Here is a 25,927-nt window from a genome sequence, read left to right as displayed (position 1 = left end):
TAAATTTCAGTGAAAAAGAGAGGGAACAATGTGGGATTGCTGATGCATGTGGATGCATATGGGCTTACTTGACCGATCTGCGTTCATCTAGTGCAACTTCTCATGTCCATTGTAACCCGTTCTATGATCCGTTGAAATATGATGGCCCATTATTGCCTCCGGCAGCATCTTTAGCTCCTACCCTTTGGCCCCAGTTCCATCTCCGCTGGGCTTGTCCCGAGGAAGCTAAAGCTGCAGATATCGGGGTCCAATGCAGAGCTATGACAGTGAAATATTCAGAAATGCAAAAGGTAACGTACTTAGCTCATCTTCTTCTTACCTTTTCTCTTTGGCTATATAGTGTATCAAAGCTTTTAACATTCTAATTGATTTGAAACAGGAGAAAGAAGCAGCAGAAAGAAGAGTGGACGAGATATCTTTCGCAATGGAGTCATTAAGTGCAGAGTTGCTAAGAGAGAGACATATGAGTTGGTTAGCTAGGGAATCAGCAAACCGAGCCACCAAGGAATATGCAGCTTTAACACGAGCAGTACAATCACTCGGCTGCAAGATTAACTTCAGTAGATCTGATGTTGAAGACGACCCAAGGGCAGGCTCTCTGGAGAATAACCCTAGGAGACGAAACAGACAAGGGAACAACTCAGATGTTTCTGTATCAATCTCACTAATGTCTGAAGAAAACAGATCTGAAAATCCGATAGGACGAGTTTGTGAAGCGTTGTGTCCATTGCGTACAAGAGAAGGATTATGTCGATGGCCTGAAACGGGATGTGCTCATGTTGGAAGTCAGTTTGTCGGGTTAAAAGCAAACTTTGATGCGTTTGACCGGCTTGCCATCAACGATAGCTATTTCCAATCTAAATGAAAGAATTAAACTCTGAAGGAAGCTGTGATACTTGTAACAGTATAAAGCCAATGGAGGATCAGAATCATCAATAAAAAACAGTCTGAAGAAAAGGCGGGAGCATAACCATATAAACTGACAGTGACACCCTGAGTTTTTGGAACAAGGGAGTTTCTCATCTTGTTACTTTTGTGTATAGCTAAAAGCATTTTTTTTTTTTCTTAACCACTAAACAATTATTTAATTTAGATCTATGATTCTTTTTGGTTTAAAGTGAAAAATAAAAGTTGGGTGAAAGTGATGTACAGTTTCAAATGAATCGACTATTTTCTTATAATTTACCGTATTTATGGTTAATGTAAAAGACTCGGAAGTGGACAAAATTCCATACAACTTCTAGAGTGTTTTAGTTCGAACAAGTTGGGTCATACAATGACTCTTCTTAACTCTATTTCTTCTTTAGCATTGGACAGCAAAATGTTCTACTGGATTAAACCGTAATCAAGACAATCCGAATCAAAAACTTTACGAAATATAATTGAGTAACACTGAACCAAACCAAAACTGAAACTAGAAACCAATCCATATTAGCTTAGGTGTTACTTTGGTTACTGTCATTCATAAATCTGTCAGTATGGGCTCCAGAAACGTCTTGTATGCATACAGTGAGGTGTAATCAATTGAATCAAGGAAATGGGGGAAAAAGGGACTTTATGAATTGACATCATCATCAGCTACGAGTCTCAACGGTTTTGAAGAGTTTCAATTGCCTTTTTCCACTGCAAAGCTCTTTGTTTCGCATCTTCAAACGATAAAACCTTCTTCGGCTGCCAAAACATAAACAAGAATCAACAATCACATATCAATTTTGCATAGGAAAAAAAAACTGAACAAGTGAAGTTAGCCATTGGATTGTGTGTTACTGTGCAAATCTTGAAATGTGAAGGACTTGAGACTTGAACGTTGAGGTCGTTGGAATTATCAGACCAGATTATGTTCCCTTTTACTATAAGCTTTGATGGGTCAACGTATATCAGTCTCGGTTTGTTGGTGAGTATTAGTTGCACCTTCTTACTTGTGATTTTCTGTAGCTTCTTCACTGCTGATATCATTAGAACTGATTCTCCTGGTTCTAGAAACTGTTGCCTGTTACAAAGCAAACAATGGAAGACCGGATTAGACTTTAAAAACCAAGAGTGTGCCAGAAATATGTAAAAGCCTCGTAGTGTCTCACCATCTCGAATCAAAAGAGTCTATGGAGGCAAGCCGAGTTATGGAACCTGAGGATTCAGAGTGTCCGCCGTGTCCATCGTTATGCAAGACTGAAGCATCTCCAACATGTGTTGGGTTCCATGGAGAACCATCCCTCTCTGGAGATGCTGACTGGGACTGCGAATGAAAAGCTAGATCAAGAAAAGTACAAGATGGGAAACATTTTTGTGTGCCAATTAGAAGTAACTAAAGGAGGTAAATACCGCAGGATCTGGAGCTAGTTTTGGAGGAGTTTGTGACCTTAGGTTTTTCCAATCAACTCCCTTGAAGAAAGGATGTCTCTTGAGAGAAGCATAGCCTTCTGATCCAGCTCCTGGTCTTCTACTAGGTTCTGTATCCTAAGATGAACCATATCCACACACAAAAAAGATTGGTGACGATGGCTTTTGAACTTGACTTGTAATTCCTGGTTTAGCAAAGACTGAGTAAAAAGTGAAGCCTATCTTACTAGCAATCGGTCGATGAGGTCTCTTGCTGCTTCTGAGAAATGATTTGGAAACTTTATATCTCTGGCTATAATTCTTTGGAAAATGAGCCATTCACTAGCATCCTTGAATGGAGAAGTTCCTGAAAGCATTTGGTACAGAGTGCAGCCAAGCGCCCAGAGATCATTTCTGTTTGAATATGTTCCAGAAAATACCAAAGAAAAGTTGTTCTAAGTAAGAGGCGTGTAGTAATCCACAAAACTAAAAGGCTACTTCACAACAAAAAAGTCCATACATCATCACATAGTGGTCAAAGTTTGGTCTAACAATAAACTCTTACCCGAAAGTTGCTGGAGAGGAGTTTAGAACTTCAGGAGGAACATAAGCAGCCGTTCCGACAAAAGTGCACGCCTTGTCATCTGCATAAGTCACGAATATATAATAGACATGCTTAAAATCCTGAATCTCAAAGAAAAACTTAAGCTTAAGAATATAGAGAAAGATTAATGGAACTCATATTACCGGATGCTGCATTAGGAAGTACTGTAATTTGGCTGTCTTGCATTGGCTTTACACTACCAAAATCAGCAATCTTAATGTGCCCATCTGAAGTTAGCAACAGATTCTCCGGCTACTCATTCAAAATTAAGGGAAAGGATTAGCAAATAGTGTTCTTGTTCGGTCTTAACAAAAAAGATGGATCTCTGAAAACGAAGTTACCTTGATATCTCGATGTATCAGTCCCATATTATGTATATACTCAAGAGCATCCACAACTTCTGCACTATAGAACCGAGCTTCATCCTCTGATAGACGACCTTTCTGCCAAACACAAATCAAAACAAAAAAAAGAACAATAATACAACTGCATTTTGAGAATTATGTATCACTCTCCTCCTGGATTCTAAATAGTAGTATCTTACTCTGGTGATTTGGTCAAAAAGTTCCCCACCCTCGCAAGATTCAAGCGCCATATCTACAAAAAAAACAAGAAGGACCCAATATCACTCATAACCAATCACATCCCTTCAAGCAACAGAGACTAGTGGATAATGTTTCATGAATAAAAACTACCTACATAGTGATTGTGTATCTTGAAATGTAAAGAAGAGTTTCACAATCCCTGGATGTTCAAGTTGATCAAGAACAATCCTTTCTAATTTAACATAAGCTGTTTTATTCTCCTTGGTAATAAACTTTTTGTCCATGATCTTCAAAGCATACACAGTTCCATTTTCCTTCTTCTTTGCCCTAACAACCTGATTCAAATCACACACATAAGAAGAAAGAGTCAAATAAAGGAACAATTTTTAACCAAGAATAATGTGAATTGATTTCATGAATCGAAGGAATAAAAAAATGAAACCTTTGAATAAGAGCCAACACCATAGATCTTGCCAAGTTCGAAATCATGGCTGGTGAAATTCTCCTGAGGAGCCTTAAATGCGAAGCTTTTGCTTCTAGAAATAGTTTCACCACCATTTGATGATGAATTGCCTTGAAGAGCAAGCTTTGAATCAAATTCCTTGTCCATTGTCAACATCCCACAAAACTTGTTCTTTACATGATGAGACCCATCTTGGGATCTATACGGAAACAATGATGATCTTGAAAGCTTTAAAATGTTATATTTTTTTCCGATTTCGAAAGGTGACAACTTTTTTTTTTTCAATGGGATGAAAAGGAGACGAGAGAAATTAGGAGAATTTGATGAAGGGGAGGTGAAGTAGATGAATCGGAGGAATGTGACACATTCTTCTTCATCGTTTGTTTTGTTTCTTCTTCGTCAAAAAAAAAACTCAACAATTAAAAAAATATAAATTTAGCTGTCCGAGAAACGGAAAATGAAAATAAAAAAATAGAGATTTTGGGTAGGCCTTGGAACACTCTTTATTGGGCCTTGGATAAAAGGGAGAAAGAAGAACCCAAACACTAAAAATATAAAATTAGATGGAGGTTTTGGGATTCGAACTCAAGCAAAACTTTTTATTGGTCATGTAGTTTCCATAAACGATTGGGAACCCTAGCTAGTTTTTCTAAAGACAGAAGCTGGTGAAGGGATTTGTTGCTCATCCTCGTTATATTTTTCATCGCAAGTCTCTTAAGCAAGCTCCCTAAACCCTAAAATTGGGGCCTTGATTGAATGTCAAGTCTTTTGTGTTTGGTAAAAATTTCTCAGTCTTTTCTTTTTTGAGGGTTCTTGTGATGTGTGTTGTGTCTTTAGAAATTGCTTAGGAATTGAAATTGCCTGAGTTGAACAAAAAGAAAGAGAATTGTAATTCTTTTTATTTTGATTGGGTTACTTGTGCAGAAATTAATGGGGGAGAACAAATTCAAGAAGATAACTGCTGTGGTTCCAAAAGAAACCGATTTTGTAAGAGCCATCGGTTTAGAGTTTCGGAGACCAGAGTGCTTTCCGTCGTTTCCGTGATGATGATCATATCTTTGATATCCAAGAACACTATGCGGTCAAGATCAGGTCTGCGGAGGCAAGGCTCTCAAAGATGCTCAATGAGGTTTTAGTCCAGTTTCCTCGCAACCATACTCTTAATCGGTCGCACACCCTCCTTGTCCATCAGCGCTACAACCTTGCACGCTACGCTTTAGCTTTAACTGTTGTCTCCGATACTGAGGACATGATCAAATCAGTCTCCGATGACTTTGTACGCCAGCTTCTTTACACTCGCACGGATGATTTTGACTCGCGGGACAAGTGCAAGTCCCTGAGAGTGTCTGCTCTTGCGCGTATGTTTACTTTTGCCATGAGATGCGTTCCTGTTTTGGCTTTTCTCCAAAGGGTCAGGGAGTACATGGCGAATCTGGACGATGATGCTGCTCTGATGAACCAGTATCGGGACGACTTGGCCGCGGGCGCATTCCCTCAACCTCTTACTGAAGACGAAATTGCCGACTTTGTTGAACCAGAGACTCTGCTTTGGCTTGAGGAACTGGATCGTCAATATGACCTCAGCCTCGAAGGTGATGTTGGTCTAAGGAGTGCATTGTGAAAAACTCGGACGCATGGAAGCCTTGGTTATCTAAAAGGGCTTTTTTTGATTATCGCTGATATATGAATATGTTGAAGAATGAATGTTTTGTCAGCTTTTTATTTATTTTACTAACGTATGCTTCTTTGAATTTTTGTTATCCGGTTCCGGACCATCTTATGTTTTGGACCTTGTTGTTTCCAAACTTCTTCTTCTTGTTGTTGGGTTTTTGACTAGTAATTACAAATCTTAGTTTCAATTCATTGAAATAAACAACATTCTACGAACCAATATTGAAGACTAAAAGACACATGCATATGTTTCAGGCTCAAGTAAGACTCTTACGTTTCACTAATCTACAAGACCAACAAAACAAATGGTCCAACAATACCACCTAGTTTTCTCTAAAATTTAGCCCCAATATGTTGTAGTTTCTGTTTATTTTATGACCACTTGTGAGACCTTCCAAAAAAACATCTCCTACTTGCTGCTAGATATTTTAAATATTAGTTATTTCTAATATTAATTTTATTGCCAAGTATAACAAGTTAATCTTTTTTTTTAATATAATGTAATTTTTTTTAATATAACATAATATTCGAAACAATTTACATTATATTAAAAAATAAAAAATTTACGTTATATTATTTTTATATTTGTAGTGTGACATTGTTATACTTGCCAATAAAATTAATATTAGAAATAACTAATATTTAAAATATCTAGCAGCAAATAGGAAATAACTGTGTTGTATCATCATCAGCAAAAAGTAAACGCTGTATTATAGCATATTGAGTTTCCATAGTTATATATCCAACGAGGTCTTTTGCATCCATATCAACACCCCATGATTATTCTCAAATCTATTTCAAATATAATTTGTACACAATTTGTCTAGGTAGTGTTGGTTGTTATACTTTTTGCTTAATTGTAAACTTTGTGAACCTGTTATGTTTTTTTTCTAGTAAGTATTCGAGAATTCATTAATCATAAGCAATTGTAATATTAATGTATGGATTGATAGACTCGTTCAAAATTTATAGCGTTTAAATCAATAAAAGGTGGACTATAGCGTTTTTGACATCGCAGCCACCAATAAAAGGGGATAACATCATACATAATTTATCATCTTTAAATCATAAAAAAAAAAAAAAAAAATAAAAATGATTTGTATCGTATTAGAGGGAATACTCAACGTCGTCTTAGTTTAGAATGATTTGGTATATGTATTTTATTTCTTTGATTAAAATTTGTATTTGGATGGTTGATTAATATATATCCAGAGACAACAAAAGACAGCAAAATTTTCCAAACACAACCAATCATTCAAAATTTCTCATCTTAAGTCATAACAACAAAAAAAATTTAAAGTCAAAGAGCCCAGGCCTCGAACTAGAGAACATACCAAAGGATAAAAGTGAGCGAAAGTCAAAAGATATTTTTGAAATATTTAATATTGGGCCCTTAAATTATGGAAAGACCTATAAAAGAAAAGAAAAGAGCTTGGGAAAAGGGTTTAAGAGTGCATAAACTGCTTGGATAAGGTTAAGACGAAGACGAGCACCGGAGCACGAGCTAGCTTGTTTGTTCTTCTGCGCCTCCTTCCTCTTCCTCGCAAGCTCCTTGGATCCTGTGGTTTGTGTAAAAGTTTCTCTTTCCCAAAGTGTTAGTTTTCTTTTCGTATGGACGTTGATCACTTGATCCGTTGTAAAAATTTGACCTAGATTACGATCGTAATGTGTCTTTGATTTGGGAATCGAAACCCTAAATTTTTGTGGCCTTGATTTACAAGTTAAACCTTTGTGAGAGCAGAGATTTGGTAAAAATAATATGGTCTCTCTCTGCTTAAGAAGCTTATTGTGACTTTGGATTGTCTCACTGTTTTATTAATTAGGTAGGACTTGCATGTGCAGAGATGGATTTAGCAAAGATGATGGAGGTGATGAACAATTTCAAGAAGATTAGTGTGGTTCCAAATGAAAAGGATTTAGATGATGCCATCGTTTCTCTCATTCAGAATCAGATAACAACTGTTATCCCTAAGAATCATCCGTTTTACACTATCCATGACTTCTACACCCAAGAGCTTTGGCTCGCAGAGATGAAGTTTAGTGCCATGTTCGCTGCCGTCAGCAAGGAGTTTCCTCCCTTCAATTTTATGTATCCCTCCTTCTCTTACCTTCTCTGTGGGCGCTACAATGACCATCACTACCTCCTCGCTCAAAATCAAGTGCAACATGCAAGGGCATTGATTATCCAAATCGGCTGGGTTTTTAATGACCTAATGAACCAGGACGATTGTGATTCACTGGACAAGTACAAGCGCCTTAAAGTGTCTGCTCTTGGGTGTTTGCATACTGTTGCAATGAGATGCATGCCTAGTCTTGCTTTTCTTGAAACGGTCAGGCAGCACATGACAAGCCTCCCTGAGAGCAATCTCGAGGAATATGCGATTGCTGCTTCTTCTACTACTACCAAGTTCGACGCCACCTTGGCTCTTGAAGACTGCGCATTCCCTCTAACTCTCGATGTTCATACTGTTGCCGACTTTGTTCGTCCTCACGTTTTGTCTTGGCTTTATGAGTTGGAACGTGGACATGGCCCCATGTACCGAGATGATCCAGTGGTCTTTGCAGAACAGTCCGACAATCACAAGGAGCACCACCTGGCTGCCGTTACCAGCATGAAATCCTTGGTTATCTAGTTAAGAGCTTGATTATGCTTCGTATCTCTCTTGAACAATCCAATGTCTCTCTCGTCCTTCTTTCTCTTTTTATGCTTGGTCGTGAACTTGTTATGTTTGTTCTCCGGATCTGATTTGCTGTTTCCTTGTGTCCTTCTTGGTCGTCAATAAGAACATATCTTCCTCTATATTTATATCAAAGACTCTTTCTTCTCTCCCATACAACATTAACGTTGGTACCCTTAAAGGCACTGAGTAAATTGTATATTTGGCTCAAGTTTTACGTATTTCTTCCACATATACTACTATTCCAAACCTCTTTCATTTGAGCCAAAATGTATGTAGTTTTATTTCATGACACTGCCTTGGAACTTTGAGTCCACTTGTTGTTGTGACCCTCCTGATTGTCATACTCAAGAGTGTCCAATCTCCTTCCCTTTCCCACTAGTAAGATGCCATCCAAGCATCCGCTCTGATATGTTATCCTTATGTGACTTTTCTGTATAGCTAAACTCACCAGCACCTTCTTCTATAGCAAAGCCATCATCCTCGTCTTTATCTCCGGGAGTGGCAGGACTACCTAAACTAAAAAAAAAGATCGACATATCTTTTCAATAGCAAATGATCAACTCATGTCAAAATCACACTAACCAAATAAAGTACTCATAAAAATGGAACAAAACACAAAGGAAAATAATCAAAATCTACCCTTATCTCTATTGTATCTTGTCTTGCACTGAGGAAAGACTGCTTTCCATTGTTCCTTCCATACTCATGCTCATACTCATAGCACGGTCTACATTCACAGTCTTCCCAACATTCACATTCACTGTCCTGCACCTACCGACAATCACACTCTACTACTCTATAAAGGGATGCATCAGCTTCCACTACAATTTGAGAAACAAGACGATCAAATGCGGCAACTAAAACCACAATTTGTTGCCGCAGAAACCTCGGCCATTTACAGAACCTCTCCTTGTTGTGAGTTTTGGGAGTGGTTGGTCAAACACCAAATTAGTTTTAACATGCATGAAAAGAGACAAGCTTCATCGAACTTGCGAAACCTAAACATGGTTTGATGATCATTTGGATAATGAAAATGAATTTCTTTCTCAGAATGGTTCACTATTGTTTATTCAAATTGAATGCTTTAGGATATTATAAAATGGTTCAAAATGTCACATGTAACCATCTTAATTCATTATTGTTATTCTTCCAAATTTTAATGGGTAAAACGAAATCAAAATATCAAAGCTCATAACAGAAGAAACGACATTAAAAGTTTTCAATTATTGTCAAGCCAAAATAACCTGATGTTTTCAAGAAATTTTACAACCAAGAAAATCTATATGTATTTCTCATCCCAAAAGATCCTGGACTTCAGGATAGACGGCCACATCAAATGCTGTCTGCAAAATAAAATAAGACAAAATTAATTTTATATTACAAAACCACTAATAAGCTGAAAACGTGTCAGTCAAGCGAGAGGGCTAGATCAAGGTGGCAAGGGATATATGCATAGCTAATGTTGGACAGCATTTGAAAACATAATGGAAAGCTGTATCTCCAGCAACGTCTCTAGCATCTGTATCAACGCCCCATGCCAAAAGATGCCCTTGATGGTTTTTGGACTCGGTGTGTGCTCCTTTGAGTAGGAGGAGTCAACACACGAAGGATGATTGAAGAGACAAGCCGCATGGAGAGGTGTATCTCGGTACTCACTAGGAGTATCAATGAGAGCTCCATACTCGAGAAGAAGCTGGGGAAAGATAACTATAAAAGAAAAAAAGCTGGGAAGGGTGGGCGGCGCAATTCATCTCGGCTAAAGGATTCTACGGCGAGGGTTAAGAGGAGTTGTTTGTTCTAATTTTGATGTTCTAAATTCATTGATTATTTACAAAACAAAATGAATCGCAAAAATAATTTTTAAAAAAAAAAAAACTAAAAACTAAAATAAAAAAAATGGAACCGTATCTTTAAAAACAGCAAATCATCACCACTCCTACATGCCAAATGAAAGGTTGTATCTCCAACAAAGTATTTTGCATCCATATCAACGCCCCATTATAATTCTCAAATCTATTTCAAACAAAATGTGTACACAATTTGTCTCAGTAGTGTTGGTTGTTATACTTTTTGCTTAATTGTTTAACTAGGAGATATCCCGTGCTTAAAGCATAGGTCAACATTTTAAAACAAAATTATAATAGAATAATAAAAGTTATTGTTATATTTTTTTTAAAAGTTATTTTGTTTGAAATAATATTTATTTTTAATTGTTCTATAAATTTATATATGATTTTTTGAATACTAATTATTTTAAAATATTATAGTATTATATTTTTGACGTATATTACAGTTTTATATTGTTTGTTTGTTGTATTTGCATCATTATTTTGTGAAATATGAAGTAGTAATTTTAATATTATAATTTTGAAAAAATAAAATTTATTAATTTATCAGCTATATAAATTTAGTTTTACCAACCCGCCAATGTGAAAATTAAAATCACACATTTTATATTCATAGATCGAATAATATATTTTTGTTTTTAAAAATTCAAATCACAGCATATGCAGAAAAAAATATGCATTTTATTAATCCTAAATATAATATTAAAATTCCAAATAATTTGTAAATAAAATAAAATAAAGATGATAGGAAAATTATAATTTGAAATCTTAACAAAGTCTTTGAAATCTAGTTATTAAAAATAATTATATTGACTATTTGGATATAAAATCCTAGTTTTTGAAATTATGATTTGTCTCCAAGAGACATTCTCATCAAATAACTGAAGATTCATTTCTATAAATTATAATCTATTTCGAATTATCTTATGTTTTAACATATGCATTACAAAAATACATTTGTTGAGATTATAAAATCAAACATAAAAAATATTACTAATATTCTTAAATGATTTTTTTAAAATGATACATATTAATATTTGAAATTTTTTAAATCTGGAATAAATTCCATCGTTAGACATTCAGTTTAGTAATCACATTTAACTATCTATTTCATCGTAAAACCATAATTCACTTCTTCATGGATTAGAGTTAAAATTTTAATAAAAAAAATAACATGAGCATCATATAAGATTATATGTATATTGGTTAGTATTTAAGTTTAATGATAAAAATAATCAGTAAAAAAATCAGTTAACATCCACCAAAATTTTGGAAATCCAAGAATATCCTAAATATTATTCTTTTATATGTCATAATTTCATAAGTAATACTTTTGTCAATTTTCATCAATTAACCAAAAATTCATTCCTACAAACTCATTTTTTTTCAGGCTTCTCATATTACTACATGAAGTAAAATCTTTAAAATAAAATATGTAAAACTATACTAATACACATCATGTATTAAAATTTTTTATTTTTTAAGTTCATTACTCTTTCAAGGTTTTGTGTGCTTACTTACAATAAAAATCTATATATACATTTTTGAAGTACATTTTGGGTTATACCCTTTTATTTGTACTTATTTAAAAACTTATTTACAAAATTAATCCTTAAAAAATTTCCAAAAATAACATTACTTCAGATTTTGTTTCTTAAATAGTTTTTACATACCATTCCAACTAAAAAAAATACAGCAGAATCAATATGGAAACAGAAACTATGATACATTTAACCACACTTTCTATTACGTATTGAAGATATTCTATCTCTGAATCATTTGCAAACAAAGAAAACAACAATTTGATTCATATTTTATTTTCTAAAACTTGTGAGCTTTGATTCTTAACGTAAGAAGAAATTTGATACACATTAATTTAAATATTATAATTAATATCTATAAACTTAATAAAATTTTAAAATATTTACGAATATGTAAAATTAAAAATTTTAAATTAAATACTATACAATATGGTTATATAGTAGATGAGTTATAAAGAGGACATGTTGGAATTAATAAAATATCATTAAATTTGTGCTAATACGGGTTAAATCCTCATTTTATTATTTGACAACAATATTTGACATATAAAAATTAAGTTGATTTAACTAAGATTGTGTAAATAATTAGATCATAAAGAAAAAATGTGACTTAATCATAGTGTATAAATGACTTACTGTGTATTTAGATCTCTTATTTTTTGTTATAATAATTAAAAATCAAAATAGAATCTCAAACACTAAACAAAACAAACTAAATATAACAAACAAATGGTCATGAAATATATTACGGGTTAAAAAATTAATATATACATTTAGCCGCATAAATGGTCAGGAAATTTAATTATTCCTCTATTTGGAAAACATCCAATATTTAACAAACAAATACAATATAAAATATAAATAATAATAAAAATTATATGTACGCGGTGTACCGCGGGTTAAAATCTAGTTTATATTACAATGATTAATACAATTTATATCTGACTTAAATTATGTTAAATAACTTATGGTATTCTTTCTAACTTTGTTATTCATTATTTATTGATTAATATACATGCTTTATTAGTTTTGTTTTTGCTTACACATGTCAAATTTTATTGGGAACAGATGTATAAAATAATTAGCATACAATGGAAAATATATTGATTTTGTTAGTTTTCCTTTTTGATTTAGAAAATATATTTTTAAAATATAAACATGTAAAATTCTGTAAATATAATTAGCTGTTCTACTACGTTTACAACAAAATAATTTTTTTTGACATGTGTCAACATCTAATTAATATATTTGACACAAAAATAACATGAGCATCATATGAGATTATATGTATACTGGTTAGTATTTAACTTTAATGATAAAAATAATCAGTAAAAAAATCAGTTAACATCCACAAAAATTTTGGAAGTCCAAAAATATCCTAAATATTATTCTTTTATATGTCATAATTTCATAAGTAATACTTTTGTCAATTTTCATCAATTAACCAAAAATTCATTTCTACAAACTCATTTTTTTCAAGCTTCTCATATTACTACATGAAGTAAAATGTTTAAAATAAAATATGTAAAACTATACTAATGGACATCATGTATTAAATTTTTTTTTTTAAGTTCATTACTCTTTCAAGGTTTTGTGTGCTTACTTACAATAAAAATTATATTACAATGATTAATACAATTTATATCTGACTTAAATTATGTTAAATAACTTATGATATTCTTTCTAACTTTGTTATTCATTATTTATTGATTAATATACATGCTTTATTAATTTCGTTTTTGCTTACACATGGCAAATTTTATTGGGAACACACATATAAAATAATTAGCATACAATGAAAAATATATTGATTTTGTTAGTTTTCCTTTTTGATTTAGAAAAATATATTTTTAAAATATAAACATGTAAAATTCTGTAAATATAATTAGCTGTCCTACTACGTTTACAGCAAAATAATTTTTTTGACATGTGTCAACATCTAATTAATATATTTGACTTGTGTCACGATCTTGTTAATTAGTAATTTTGACATCGGACTTTATATAATAAGATATTGCATTCAAGTATATACGTGTAGTTCATTGTAGTATTTACTGATATATTGGCACTGATAGGGAGAGATAATCTAAAAGAGTTAAAATTAATTTAAAGTCTTTAAAGCTAAAATTTTAACAATCATATTATTATTATTTTTTTTTGCAAAGTCTTAAAAGCTAAAGTATTTATCAAAGACGAGGATACATAAACTGATAAACATCAATCGATGATGATGCATTGACTTAATAGTTCATAGGAGATTCTTGATAACAGGATCACCGGCCATGGATCGCGGTGTCTTTCCTTCAGCATTTACCGCCCTAGGGTTGGCCCCTGCTGCCAATAGCCTTGTTATCATGTATGTGAACAGATCAGTGTGGTCAAACCTTGCTGCAATATAATGCAGAGGGTGTGCCATAAAAATAAAAGGAGAAGATTAGCATAAGGAATAGCTAGGAGCAAACAAAAATAAGTACATAATGGGGAAGAAGAAGACTCACAGTGTTTCCCAGCGCATCAGTAGCAAGAACACAGGCCCCTGACTCCAATAGGACATTAAAGCACTCGATACCACCATCTTGGCAAACCACATGAAGAGCAGTCTTTCCACGCAGATCAGCAGCATCTACATCAGCGCCTCTTGCAACTAGAGCCTGAAAGTTAAACTAGTTACTAAAATGTTCCTTACAAAAGTTCAACTTAAAAACAGTAGCTAGAAAGACAGTAAAGACAGTGAACCTACCTCAGCAATTTGAGATAGGTTCCCGAAATAGGCAGAGACAAACTGGAGAGTTGTGACACCTCTGGTGTCAACAACATTCACATTGGCACCTCTCTGCAGGAGAAGCTGGGAGCAAATATATAAAAAATTAGGGAATGAAATAAGGTGTACAACTTAAGATAATTCTCCTTTCTCAATACGTAACTATAACTATAAACTTACATTGGCGCATTGGCTGCTGCTTGCACAAGCCAGCATCAACGGAGTATTTCCTTGTCGAGCTAAAGCGTTAATGTCTGCTCCAGCTTCCAGGAGAAGCTGAGCACAAACCCATCTGTCCTTCGCACATGCCACATGAAGAGGGGTCATTTGTTTTGAATCTCGAGCCTCAGTTGAAGCTCCATGAAGGAGAAGGAAACTCACAGCAGATTCATCCCCAAGAGCAGAAGCACAATGCAGCGGGGTAGCACCTTTGTGATCTCTGGCGTCAATGTTAGCTCCCCTATCCAACAAGAGCTCCGCACAACACCTATGAGCAGTGTGAAGAGGTGTTAGTCTGTAACTATCCCTGCCTTCCAAATTAGCTCCATGTAGCATGAGAAGTTCAACGAAATCTTCCAAGTATTTAGAGGAGCTCGCTGCCCCTGTATACAATGACTAACCTCAAGACTCATCAAGAAGTCACCCTTGCATACCAAATGAATAGGCGCATCTCCATTACGATTTTGAGCATTAACATTAGCCCCATTTTCAACTAGAAGTTATTACAAAATGTAATAAATTCATTGATTATTACTACAAAACATAATGAATTGTAAAAAAAAATTAAAAAAAAAAACAAACTAGAACTGTGCCTTTAAAAACAGCAAATCATCACCATGCCAAATGAAGGGCTGAATCTCCAACAAGGTCTTTTGCATCCATATCAACACCCCATGATAATTCTCAAATCTATTTCAAACAAAATTTGTACACAGTTTGTCTAGATAGTGTTAGTTGTTATATTTTTTCTTAATTGTTTAATATGTAAATATGTTATGTTCTTTTTTTTTGTCTAGTAAATATTCGAGAATCTGCTTCATTCATTAATTTTAAGTAGTTGTAATATTAATGTATGGATTGATAGACGCGTTCACGGTTCCATATGAATCATATCTCTAGCTATAATATGGACTAGAGAGACAATTGGTTAACCATCAAGGGAGAGCTCATCATGCTCCTTAATATATTACTTTTTTTTGGTGTCGATTGGTATGATATTCTTTGGAATGTTATGGTTTTTCAATTAATTCTTGCGATATTGTTTAAACTATAGTATTATATTATTATTCTTATGCGTACTGATATTTCTTACGAATAAATTCATGATTTGGAATTGGAAGCCATGCACGTTACATTTCACTTGGAAGCAAAAGTAAGCGAAGGCCACATCTTCTGCGGAATTTATTGGCAAAAGATATTCAATGGATCGATCAATTTACAATCCAAGCCTTGGTTTGGTTCGATACACACCAATCTCTGGCATTTCCAATTTCCCTCCATGACACAAGCACATTCGCTTTTAATTTGGTCTCCAAAATCCGATCTCATTTTGACGTACATTAATAAATTACATAGTTTTCTGTCTAAAACAAAACATCAATATCAAAACGATTCCCATACTACAACATTGCAAAGTGAGGAGAAAGACAATCAAAACGCTCAGGTGGGAAACCCCATTCAGTTTTTCCTGGCAAACCTTTTTAAACTCGCCGGTAGCTCCGCAGCAGCATCTTCACCGATTCTTCTCTTTTTAGACGCAGTGTTGTTGTGCCCTTGCTCCGGGAATGTTCGCTTCGCGTTCTCCACCATCTCTTTCTTCTTCTTTGTCCGCTTGCTCGGCTTATTCCTTCCTTTCGTCTTCTTCTTCAGCTCAGTGCTCTTTGCTGCTTCGATGGCCACCTCCTTCTCAGCTTCTATCTCTCCTCTTGATGGTTTCTCTTTCCTCCTAGATGGCTTCATTGCACCAATCTTTGAAGGATCGAGCATGATTGTCTCAGGTGGAAGTTTATCAAGAAGCAAATGGACTTCTTTCTCCCGTCTCTGTTTCGATGTTTCAAATGGATTAGCCACCCAAGAATCGAAGTTGGGTTCTCCAGACCCTGGAATCAGAATGCTAGACCAACCCATCGAGTGACCAATCCCAATAACATCCTCATATGGTCTGAACATAAGCTTCTCGATTTGATAACCTTTCACCATCGAGTGGTTCATGTATCTACTATAGTTATGTGACGAAGAACCACCACTCGAATCTCCTAAAATCTGAACAAACGATCCAGTTCCAGCTGCTAGCAAACCTTTCTGACTGAAACTCAGCGTTTTGGCATGGAAACCATGAATAGTCTGGATTTCCTCGAATTTACGTAAATCCCAGATCTTGAGTTTGCGCTCTTTACCAGATGTAGCCATGAGGTGGCCATTTGGATGAAATGCGACAGATGAGACTGGCCCAGGGTGACACTGCATCTGGACTAGAGGTGCTTGGCTAGTGGGTTTCCACATTGTGACAGTTCCACCAGTATGTCCCAAGGCAACAACACCGTTGTAAGGGTTCACTTCCATTACATCCGTTCGGCCTTTACCTGTTCGGATACTAGCAACCATGCCTCCATAGGTTACATCTTGATAATGTAGCTGCCCAGATTTGTTTACTGATGCAAGAAGAAAATGGTTCTTTAGGAACCGAAGTCTGGCCACTGCACCACGTTCCTGGTATACACACAAAGTTTAGAATCAATAACCAAGAACACTAGGCATAAGTTACTTTCTTTTTTCAACCGAAAAGCATAAACCTCACCTTCAAACAATGCAGCTCAGTTCCATCTCTCCCATATATATAAGCATACCTATCAAAATTTGACGAGACAAGATATTAGACAAAGCACCCTCCAAAGCACAAGGCGTACAGTAGGTGATGTTTATTAGCATTGATAATACATACTTCTTCTGGGCAGCTGCAAAGAATTGCTCATTGTGCAGGAATGCAACATCACGGACTGTTTCTTTTACCTGCAGGACATCATCAAGATGTGTTCAGAACCAAACCAAATCTCACAAATAAACAAGCACTGATAAAGAGATTAACATAAAATAAAATAAAAAACAGACCTGAATCTCTTTAATTAGGTTCATACTCATCATGTCTACTAGAGCGAGGTGGCCTTTACGGCCACCAGCTATCATATGCCGACCACTAGCAGTGAAATCAAGTTTGTAAGGGCCAAAATCTACATATGTTCAGTGTCAGTAAAATGAATTAGAAGCTAACATTGTAAAGAGGGTATATATCACATAGACTAAACCAAATTTTAAAAATTACATACAAAAGATTTGGCAGAGGAAGCTATTGTGCATTTACCTGGGAGCACAATGTCATATTGGTTTCTTGAGCTGAGTAAATCTACTTCATTAGCAATATCTGTCTGCTTGACTCGCCATGTCTTTTCTAGACCATCAGTCTCCAAGTAACCTGCCTCAGCAGGCAAGAGCCACTACACACAAACAACACAACCACATCACAAGACAATAACTAAGAATTCAAAACGAGCTGACCTATCAAGAACAGAGGATTTAAAACAGTTGCTCAACGTCAAAACAGAGATACACAACAGCTTCTTTCATTTTCACCAAGAAACGGAAAAGGGTAAAACAAGATCCACACAGAGCTGAGCTGAACTAACCTTTTCGATTTTAGCAGCAGTTTTGGCAGATTTCCCATACAACTTTTCCCTCGAAGCAAGTTGAGTCTTTAGTTTCTTATCTTTCAATGTCTGCAGAACACAAGAAAACGCCACAATCAACTAGTGCATTTTTCACAACACCAAAAGCCACAAACATCAATTCAAAGCTATATATGCAAATTATATACCTCAAGATCAGCACCTTCTCCTCTAAGATATTTCTTAACTTTAGTCTCCAACTCAACATCGCTCTCCTGCATACAAATTTGATTCAAAAGTCATCAACTTTACTAAAACCCAGAACTAATGAACTATTAGAAATTTAAACACAACAAAGGTAGTAGTACCTGCTCAATAGGAGGCAAGACCTTCTCCGTAAGATTGTTATCCTCTGAACTAAGCTCCATCTTTAATCCTTATCACCTAACCAAATCAAACAACTCAATTACAATTACAACCCTAAATCCTGACTAATTCTGTTTAGCCCCCCTGCCTCATCTATGGTTCACAATCGAACGGAAACAGCTACGAAGATAAGAGATGAAACGAAACAAAGTTCAAATCGAAGAAGCCTTCACCTGAGATTATAGAGAACACGGCGCGGAGAAAGAACAACAAACGGCGGTGAGGCTATTTAGGGTTTTAGCAGACAAAAAAATGTGTTAATGCGACAAAGGGGATGATAGTGAGAGCTCCGACTTCGATCCTCGCCCAAGACTCAATTCGAGGGTTTTTGTATTTTTTAGGGTTTTACGAATTAAAAAAAACGAAAATATTGGAGATTGGGCATTAGAATCCTCTCAATTGGGCCTCATCTGATAAAAAAGCCTATCGAGACCCACGAACAAGGTATCTCAATTAGGCTAATTAAAAAGTTTACTGGTTTAACCATGGAAATAGAATGACCGGTTTTAACTGTAAACACTCTTCTACTGTATAGTGGAAAGTGGAAACAAAATAAACGAAGTGTGATCCTGTAAAAATCAGAACTGGCCTAACTATTTTTAGACTGTAAGAGAAATTTTCTTTTCTTCAATAGCACCAAAAGAATATGGGTCCACATATATATATGGATTATTTCGTCTACGTTTCATATGAGTACATTTTTTAAAAAAAATTATAAAAAAATCAAATGTACTTTCCTGATTTTACTCCAGATCCAACATAAACCAGACTTTTCAGAAAAGGATGCTAAAAGATTCATGTTTACCGCATGAAGCTGCTGGTTTTGCTGGGACTAATTCATGCGGCTTCGTCCAGTAATGAGATCGAATGTAACTGTTACTATCATTATCATTAATTAGTCTCTTGCATTAATTGTTTTAGGTTAGATTATAAAAGTAGTTGTGATATTAATGTATGGATTGATAGACTCGTTCACGGTTTATATAGTATCTCTTAGCTATAATAATAGGGACTAGGGGAGACAATTGGTAATGAAGATTCTAAACCATCCAAGGAAGAGCCCATCATGCTCCTTATCTTTTACTTTTTTTTTTGAGGTGTCGATTGGTAATATATTCTTTGGAATTTTATGCTTTTTCAATTTTATTCTTGCGATATTATTGTTTAAACTTATATAGTATTATATTATTAGTCTAATGCGTACTGATATTTCTTACGAATAAATTCATGATTTGGAGGCCATGCACGTTACGTTTCACTTGCTTTCTTTGTCGACATTGTACATTACAAACAAATAAAAATTTAAAAGCGGCAGTGGATGCTAAACAAAATTCATATTATTTTATTACCACATATCGATACAGAAAATGTAAGTGAAAACTCTCACACAAGGAACACGAAGTTGATCAGTTATTTCGGCTATAAACTTGATAAATCTTGAAAAAATTTCACTCATCATTCTTTAGAATGTAGCAACAAGTTAAAAACTTTAATTTACGAGCTAGTCATAGATTCTGTAATCTCGTTTATGTTTAGAATTACATGCTTCTTATTGATCAAAATTTTCCCAAATATAGTGTTTGAGGATTAAACAGAATAGTACGTACTACTTTACACTTCATATATATATTATATGATTGCTATCCTAAATGAGCCGTATATATGAGGAGATTTTATTAGCAACATTGTTCTTGAATCTAAATGTCCCACAACGTTAGATTATATATTAATTATTACGAATTTGGAAAGCATTTTTAATCATGAAAAAAAATTTTAAATTCGGATCTAAGATTTACTTAAACAGTTTAATTTTCATGTGATTTAACAAAAGACACATGATTATTTTGTCTTCTTCAATGTGGATACTAATTTTATGTGTATATATATCTTGTATAATATAAACTTTAAAAACACAATCGAAACAAAAGAAAAACAAAAATAAATGATTTGGAATCCTATGCATATGCAACAAATCTGAGGACTACGTGGATTTGCCAAAATGAAAACACATTCATTCTTATCAATTAGGTTCGTTTTCTTCGTTACCAACATGTAACAGTGATTCTTGTTTCTACAATGTTCGTTTCTTGTACCCATCCTGTGATGTAGGGTCATCGTGTCTTATGCCTCGAAAATATATATGTGAGAATCTTTCCTCCAACTCAAGTTGTAAAAATTTCAGTATTATGAATATCCTATACCTTTTTTTTTTGTCTGAGAGTATAGCTAGATAGAACTTGTAACCGATTAATAAAGTACTATACCTAGATCTAGGAGCCTTTTAATTTGATTATTCTTTATGCCCTCGTTGGGTTCATGAATTTTCCATTTATAGGAAATATATACTAAAACTAATTCAGACAAGATCTACGTTACACTGCATTAAACTATGGTTTTCATTGTAGTTTGAGTTTCTGAGACTTGTTTTTTAATATTAGGTTTTGATTACAAAATGCATTTAAAAAAAATTTGTAGGACAGTTTAGACTTCAAATCAGTTGTTTTTATTTCCCGATTCTCTTTTTGTCTATTTACAATCTATCTAAAAGTTGGTTTGATTTGAGATGGTTCGGTTTTGGCCAAAGTTTTAACAACCGTAACTCGATAACTGGACCACCGAAAACTTCTAACATAAACCAAAGTTTTAACAACCGCGCGTAACTGGACCACCGAAACTTCAACATCAGTTATAATTGACGGATTCTAAAATGCTACAGATTGTTTGATNGATTAATCAAGTACTATAACTAGATCTAGGAGCCTTTTTAATCTGATTATTATTTAATTATGCCCTCGTTGGGTTCATGAATTTTTCCATTTATAGGAAATATATACTGAAACTAATGCAGACAAGATCTACGTTACACTGCATTAAACTATGGTTTTCATTGTAGTTTGAGTTTCAGAGACTTGTTTTTTGATTTTTAGGTTTTGATTACAAAATGCATTTAAAAAAAATTTGTAGGACAGTTCAGACTTCAAATCAGTTGTTTTTATTTCCCGAATCTCTTTTACAATCTATGTACAAAATTGGTTTGATTTGAGATGGTTCGGTTTTGGCCAAAGTTTTAACAACCGTAACTCGATAACAGGACCACCGAAAACTTCTAACATAAACCAAAGTTTTAACAACCGCGCGTAACTGGACCACCAAAACTTCAACATCAGTTATAATTGATGGATTCTAAAATGCTACAGATTGTTTGATTGTGATTGTATGGTTTCGTGGCCTTACAAATAACATCGGCTTATCCTGATTCCTCATAATTATGTATCTCTGTCCTTGTAAACCAAAGCAAAAAAACGTGTCAATGTCAATAGACAAACAAAAAAATTAGAATAACCCAAAAAAAAGGGAAGAACACGATAAGAAGAGTAGAAAGGTTGACAAAAAAGAAAAAAAGTAAAAAAATAAAGAAGTGAGAGATTGAGATCCTGCGATTGATCATTTAGATCTTTCTTCTTCTGTACTTTAAAATTTGGATATTACACTACTGACTGACTCACTTACACAGATCTACCCTATACGTATCATCGCCACATGCTTTTCCAAACTCGATACGTGGCCTGGCATGTCCAAGAGCATATGTCATAATTTGCCGTAAAATTACTCAGCAAATGTTAATTATATAATAAATACAGCTAGCGAGTGTGTACATGTTAATGCAGAGTGATCAAATATTAAAGTCTAACTGCAAATACGACACAAGAGAATGAAGCCAAAAAAAAGGTAAATGAACAACGTAGCAAGATTTAAACTAAAATTAAATCCTACCAAATCGATCTTTCTGCTGTAGTTAAATTATTAGATTTTGTGAACAGACCAGGTTAAAACTAAGACGTAGGTGAAAAACGCAAACTAGACTTAATGTGTAAATTATATTTGTATATACGAAATAAGTAGTAAGCAACGTAAACTCATGTTACAGCCTAATGATTTGTCTATGGCATGGCATGGCTAGTTGGAGTATATATTTTTTTTCTTACATTATTAAACTCGGCGTGTAAAACGTTGCGGGTCCATCGTATATCTCGAAATCATAATGTCACATAAAATTTATACTACAATTTCTCACATTGTACATTAACAATTGTTAAATAAGAGGGTACAGTTTTTTTTTTTTTTTTTTGCAATTAATTGTTTACATAAAATATAATGATGCATGGACTAGTTAGATTTAAATCTAATCACATGACATGTCTTTAGGTTGTAATAGGTACAAGACACATCTTTAACCAAACTTTATGTTTGAGATCTAAGATAAGACGTTGGTCTAAAATTTGTGTATATGTGTGTACTTTTCTTTACTACCTAAAGATGTTATTACTCTTATTTTGATGGTTCAAGTTCTATTACAGTATCAAGTAAAAGTTTTCTATATAGACACACTTTAATGTTATTGTTGAGACCATAACCCACAAGTCTTTAGATAGGAGACCGATGGTACGATAACACCATTTGCGTTTGTTTCATGAGTTATGGCCCTCCTTAATTCACTCGCACTGTGCTTCCACGCTTATAAAGAGTTTCATTTGTCTTTTGTAAACTTTTTTGCCAAAAATTCATCTGATTTCAGAATTTTGTAATTGTTTTTATTTATTATTACCTTTCAAGAAATTTAATTAATACAATTTATTTTTTTTTGGACAACAAAAATTTACCATTACAATTAAGGTAATGATCCCCAAAGATTTAAGTGATTATCAATAAAAATAGGCAACACTTACAAAATTGTGATCCACATGTCCTCTACTCTTTTGGTAGTTGTAACATACACACAAATACTGTAATACACAACCATACAAGTAACTTACCATCCCTAGTAAAACTATATTTTTTCTAAATTCGGAAATTACTAGTAATATATTTTACCTTATACTTATCCCCACTCTATTTTTTCTTCTTTTTTTATTTATTTATTTTTTCATGCAAAAAGGTAACTCTCATTTATAAATGGGACATTCTAACTTTATGTATGTAGTATATAGGTGTACGTAAAGGCACAAACACATATAACAAACCCATCTCAACCTCTCACTTCTCTAAGAAGTTTTCTCTACATCCACAAGAAAAGTTAATCCCAACAAACAAAACAAAAAAAAACACAGAGACAATTGTAAGGTATGGATCTTGAGTTACTACAAGATTTGTCCAAATTCAATTTCCCAGCACCCATCAAGATCCGATCCAAAACCTCAAAAGCAAAGAACGAGGAAGGTAATGATGAAGAAGATGTCCTCAGCTGCAGCACACCGACATCCCAAGAACACAAGATTCCCTCCGTCATAGACTCTCCACCTCCTGCGCCTCGAAAACCCCGGGCACCACCGTCAGCACCGTCGGCTACGGCTTCTCGGATGATCAGATCGTGCAAGAGGAAGCTTATAGTGTCGACTTGTGAGATTGTCATGAATCGGGAAGAGATTGACCGTTTCTTCTACTCCGTATACAATGAGACGTCGACGACGGCGAAACGGCGGAGGAGTTATCCTTATTGTGCTCCCAGATGAGGCTTAATTCAATATTTACATTTTTTTTTTACAGTTTTACTAGAAATATTGTGAAATTATTATATGCTGGTGATCGATTTTATTATTTTTAATTTACTTATTTATGAAATTGGATGGATAATTTCGCATATGGAGGGGTCGATGTTTGTAAATTCAATAATAAATGAAATTTAATTCCAATTGCCAAGTTTTTTTTATATATAATAAGTGAATCCATATATAATAATTGTGATATTTATGTCATTTAAAAGAGATGAGATTGTTTTATCATCCAAATACATGGAAAAAAATAGTTTCACTACATACATTGTTGACTCCTGATTAAGTTTTACAATGAGTTTATATTATAGTGACCGATGTAAGAATATCCGCAGCGACTATGAAGAATCAACATATCTCATGGTTAAAAAAAATTTGATTGTGTTATGATGCATGCATGTATGAGAAAATGTAACTTTATCCTGTCCAGTAGTGGGTGGTACATAATCTTTGAAATATCAAATCGTTGCATTTAAATCAGCAGACGAGGGCAATCAAATCAAAGAAAAATTAATTTAATACTCACTATAGTTTCATACAAAGTTGATGTCTTCTTACTTATAGCCCTTTATTTTTTTTAAAAAAGGTAATGATCGCAAATTCGCAATTAACTGGGGGTTAGCAAAAATGCTTATGGCGTTTAAAAGTGTTTAGGTGTTAATTTGGTAGAAGATGTATCAGTTACGTGTCCTACGTGTAACTGTGAAAGCAACAACGCAAAGATAATGAAGCCACGATGGAAATATATATTTTAATTTTTTTTAATGTTTTCACTGTACACTGAAACAGTACAAAAAGCATGCACATGTACATACTTTAACTCAGTAAGTACTATTAATCAAATTTATTGATCTGAAATTCATGGCTTGGTTCTGACTTTTCGACCGGCCGGTAAAGCGGCGGACGCAACTTCGGGATCTGAAGACATTAAGCAATTCATTTCTGTATTAGTATGAAAGAACATATTCTTAAAGTTTTCAAAGTTCGAAGTTGATACTCAATTGTTTATTTCTTTATGATTTCAAAGTCACCACACTGTATTTAAGAAAAATGAACCTTGGATACTTTGTTTAATGACCGGAATATATGCATGTGTTAACGTGTTTCAATTCAGACTGTTTTGAACATTTTGCAGATGCCTAACTATGTAAAGTTTTTACAATCACATAAAGCGATCTAGTGAACTATTACTACTTTCTTTTTTTGTTAACGATTTAAATATCAGCTTAAATTTTGGAATTTCTACAAAAGAATACCTTTATTTTGAACAATTTTTTAAAAACTACTACTTTTCGTTCATTTTTTCAGTAATGTTAGAGTGTTTTTGATATATAAAGTTAAAAGATAATGTTTCAGGTTCAGTTTAGTATTTGGGTAAAACTAATGTTCCAAAATATTTCAAATTCCATTATTCTCTCTTAGCGTCTGTGTGGGTTTTTTTGTTTTCAGTTCTATTTAGCAAAGAGTACAATACGATAAGCTAAAATCAATGTATGTATAGCATTTTAGTAAATGCACGGTACTGTGGTAGACTAGCCAAAGTAAATTGCATGTTACATTTTCTGATATGTAAACCTCATGCGTTCATGCATGCGTATGCGACTCTCTTGAATTTCTTTTCAAGTTTCAACAACCTTTTTGTTTTTTAGAAGCAACAACTTAAAGAAGACGATTACTCTCTACTCACCAGACCAACACAATTAAATGGAAAATTAAATATACAAGTAAGTAAATGTCCCTGAAATGGAATTAATTGGGGCGTTATTCATTAGACCAATAGAATTGAATGGAAATTAAATATATAGTAATGATATGATGGTCCTGCAACGAAGAAGGAGCCATGTCTACGCAACCGAATCAAACA

At 34.0% G+C, this 25,927-nt stretch overlaps 5 protein-coding genes across 5 annotated transcripts in view; 2 read left to right on the top strand and 3 right to left on the bottom strand.

Moving 5' to 3' along the window:
• The window catches only part of LOC104745233 (phosphatidylinositol-3-phosphatase myotubularin-1-like), a 6,643-nt gene extending 5,480 nt beyond the window's left edge, over positions 1-1,163 (top strand). The window contains exon 19 of the mRNA XM_010466430.2: positions 380-1,163. Within this exon, the coding sequence (XP_010464732.1) occupies positions 380-865 (486 nt within the window). The 3' untranslated portion in view covers positions 866-1,163. The remainder of the gene's footprint in view (positions 1-379) is intronic.
• LOC104745232 (3-phosphoinositide-dependent protein kinase 2) lies at positions 1,361-4,321 on the bottom strand. Its single transcript, XM_010466429.1, has 11 exons — positions 3,908-4,321; positions 3,620-3,800; positions 3,465-3,517; positions 3,262-3,363; positions 3,064-3,172; positions 2,882-2,960; positions 2,565-2,730; positions 2,320-2,454; positions 2,079-2,233; positions 1,768-1,990; positions 1,361-1,671 (listed from the first exon to the last, which is right to left on the bottom strand). Exons 1-11 carry the CDS (start codon positions 4,082-4,084, stop codon positions 1,588-1,590), a joined length of 1,464 nt encoding a protein of 487 aa, XP_010464731.1. The 5' UTR covers positions 4,085-4,321; the 3' UTR covers positions 1,361-1,587.
• On the bottom strand, positions 8,625-15,135 carry LOC104748108 (serine/threonine-protein phosphatase 6 regulatory ankyrin repeat subunit A-like). The gene is made up of 6 exons (XM_010469798.1): positions 15,083-15,135; positions 14,610-14,955; positions 14,409-14,513; positions 14,167-14,319; positions 9,762-9,973; positions 8,625-8,796 (listed from the first exon to the last, which is right to left on the bottom strand). The coding sequence occupies exons 1-6, from the start codon at positions 15,133-15,135 to the stop codon at positions 8,625-8,627; spliced, it is 1,041 nt and encodes a 346-aa protein (XP_010468100.1).
• LOC104745231 (probable U3 small nucleolar RNA-associated protein 7) lies at positions 15,942-18,851 on the bottom strand. Its single transcript, XM_010466428.2, has 9 exons — positions 18,688-18,851; positions 18,457-18,532; positions 18,298-18,363; positions 18,110-18,199; positions 17,788-17,920; positions 17,538-17,656; positions 17,371-17,438; positions 17,227-17,275; positions 15,942-17,138 (listed from the first exon to the last, which is right to left on the bottom strand). Exons 2-9 carry the CDS (start codon positions 18,514-18,516, stop codon positions 16,107-16,109), a joined length of 1,617 nt encoding a protein of 538 aa, XP_010464730.1. The 5' UTR covers positions 18,517-18,532; positions 18,688-18,851; the 3' UTR covers positions 15,942-16,106.
• On the top strand, positions 23,522-24,214 carry LOC104745230 (cyclin-dependent protein kinase inhibitor SMR1-like). Its single transcript, XM_010466427.2, has one exon. It carries the CDS (start codon positions 23,638-23,640, stop codon positions 24,022-24,024), a length of 387 nt encoding a protein of 128 aa, XP_010464729.1. The 5' UTR covers positions 23,522-23,637; the 3' UTR covers positions 24,025-24,214.

Source organism: Camelina sativa, chromosome 15 (genome assembly GCF_000633955.1).
Source record: "Camelina sativa cultivar DH55 chromosome 15, Cs, whole genome shotgun sequence".
Classification (NCBI taxonomy): domain Eukaryota; kingdom Viridiplantae; phylum Streptophyta; class Magnoliopsida; order Brassicales; family Brassicaceae; genus Camelina; species Camelina sativa.
The sequence above is the reverse complement of the archived record's forward strand: the minus strand, read 5'-3'. Positions and strand labels throughout refer to the sequence as shown.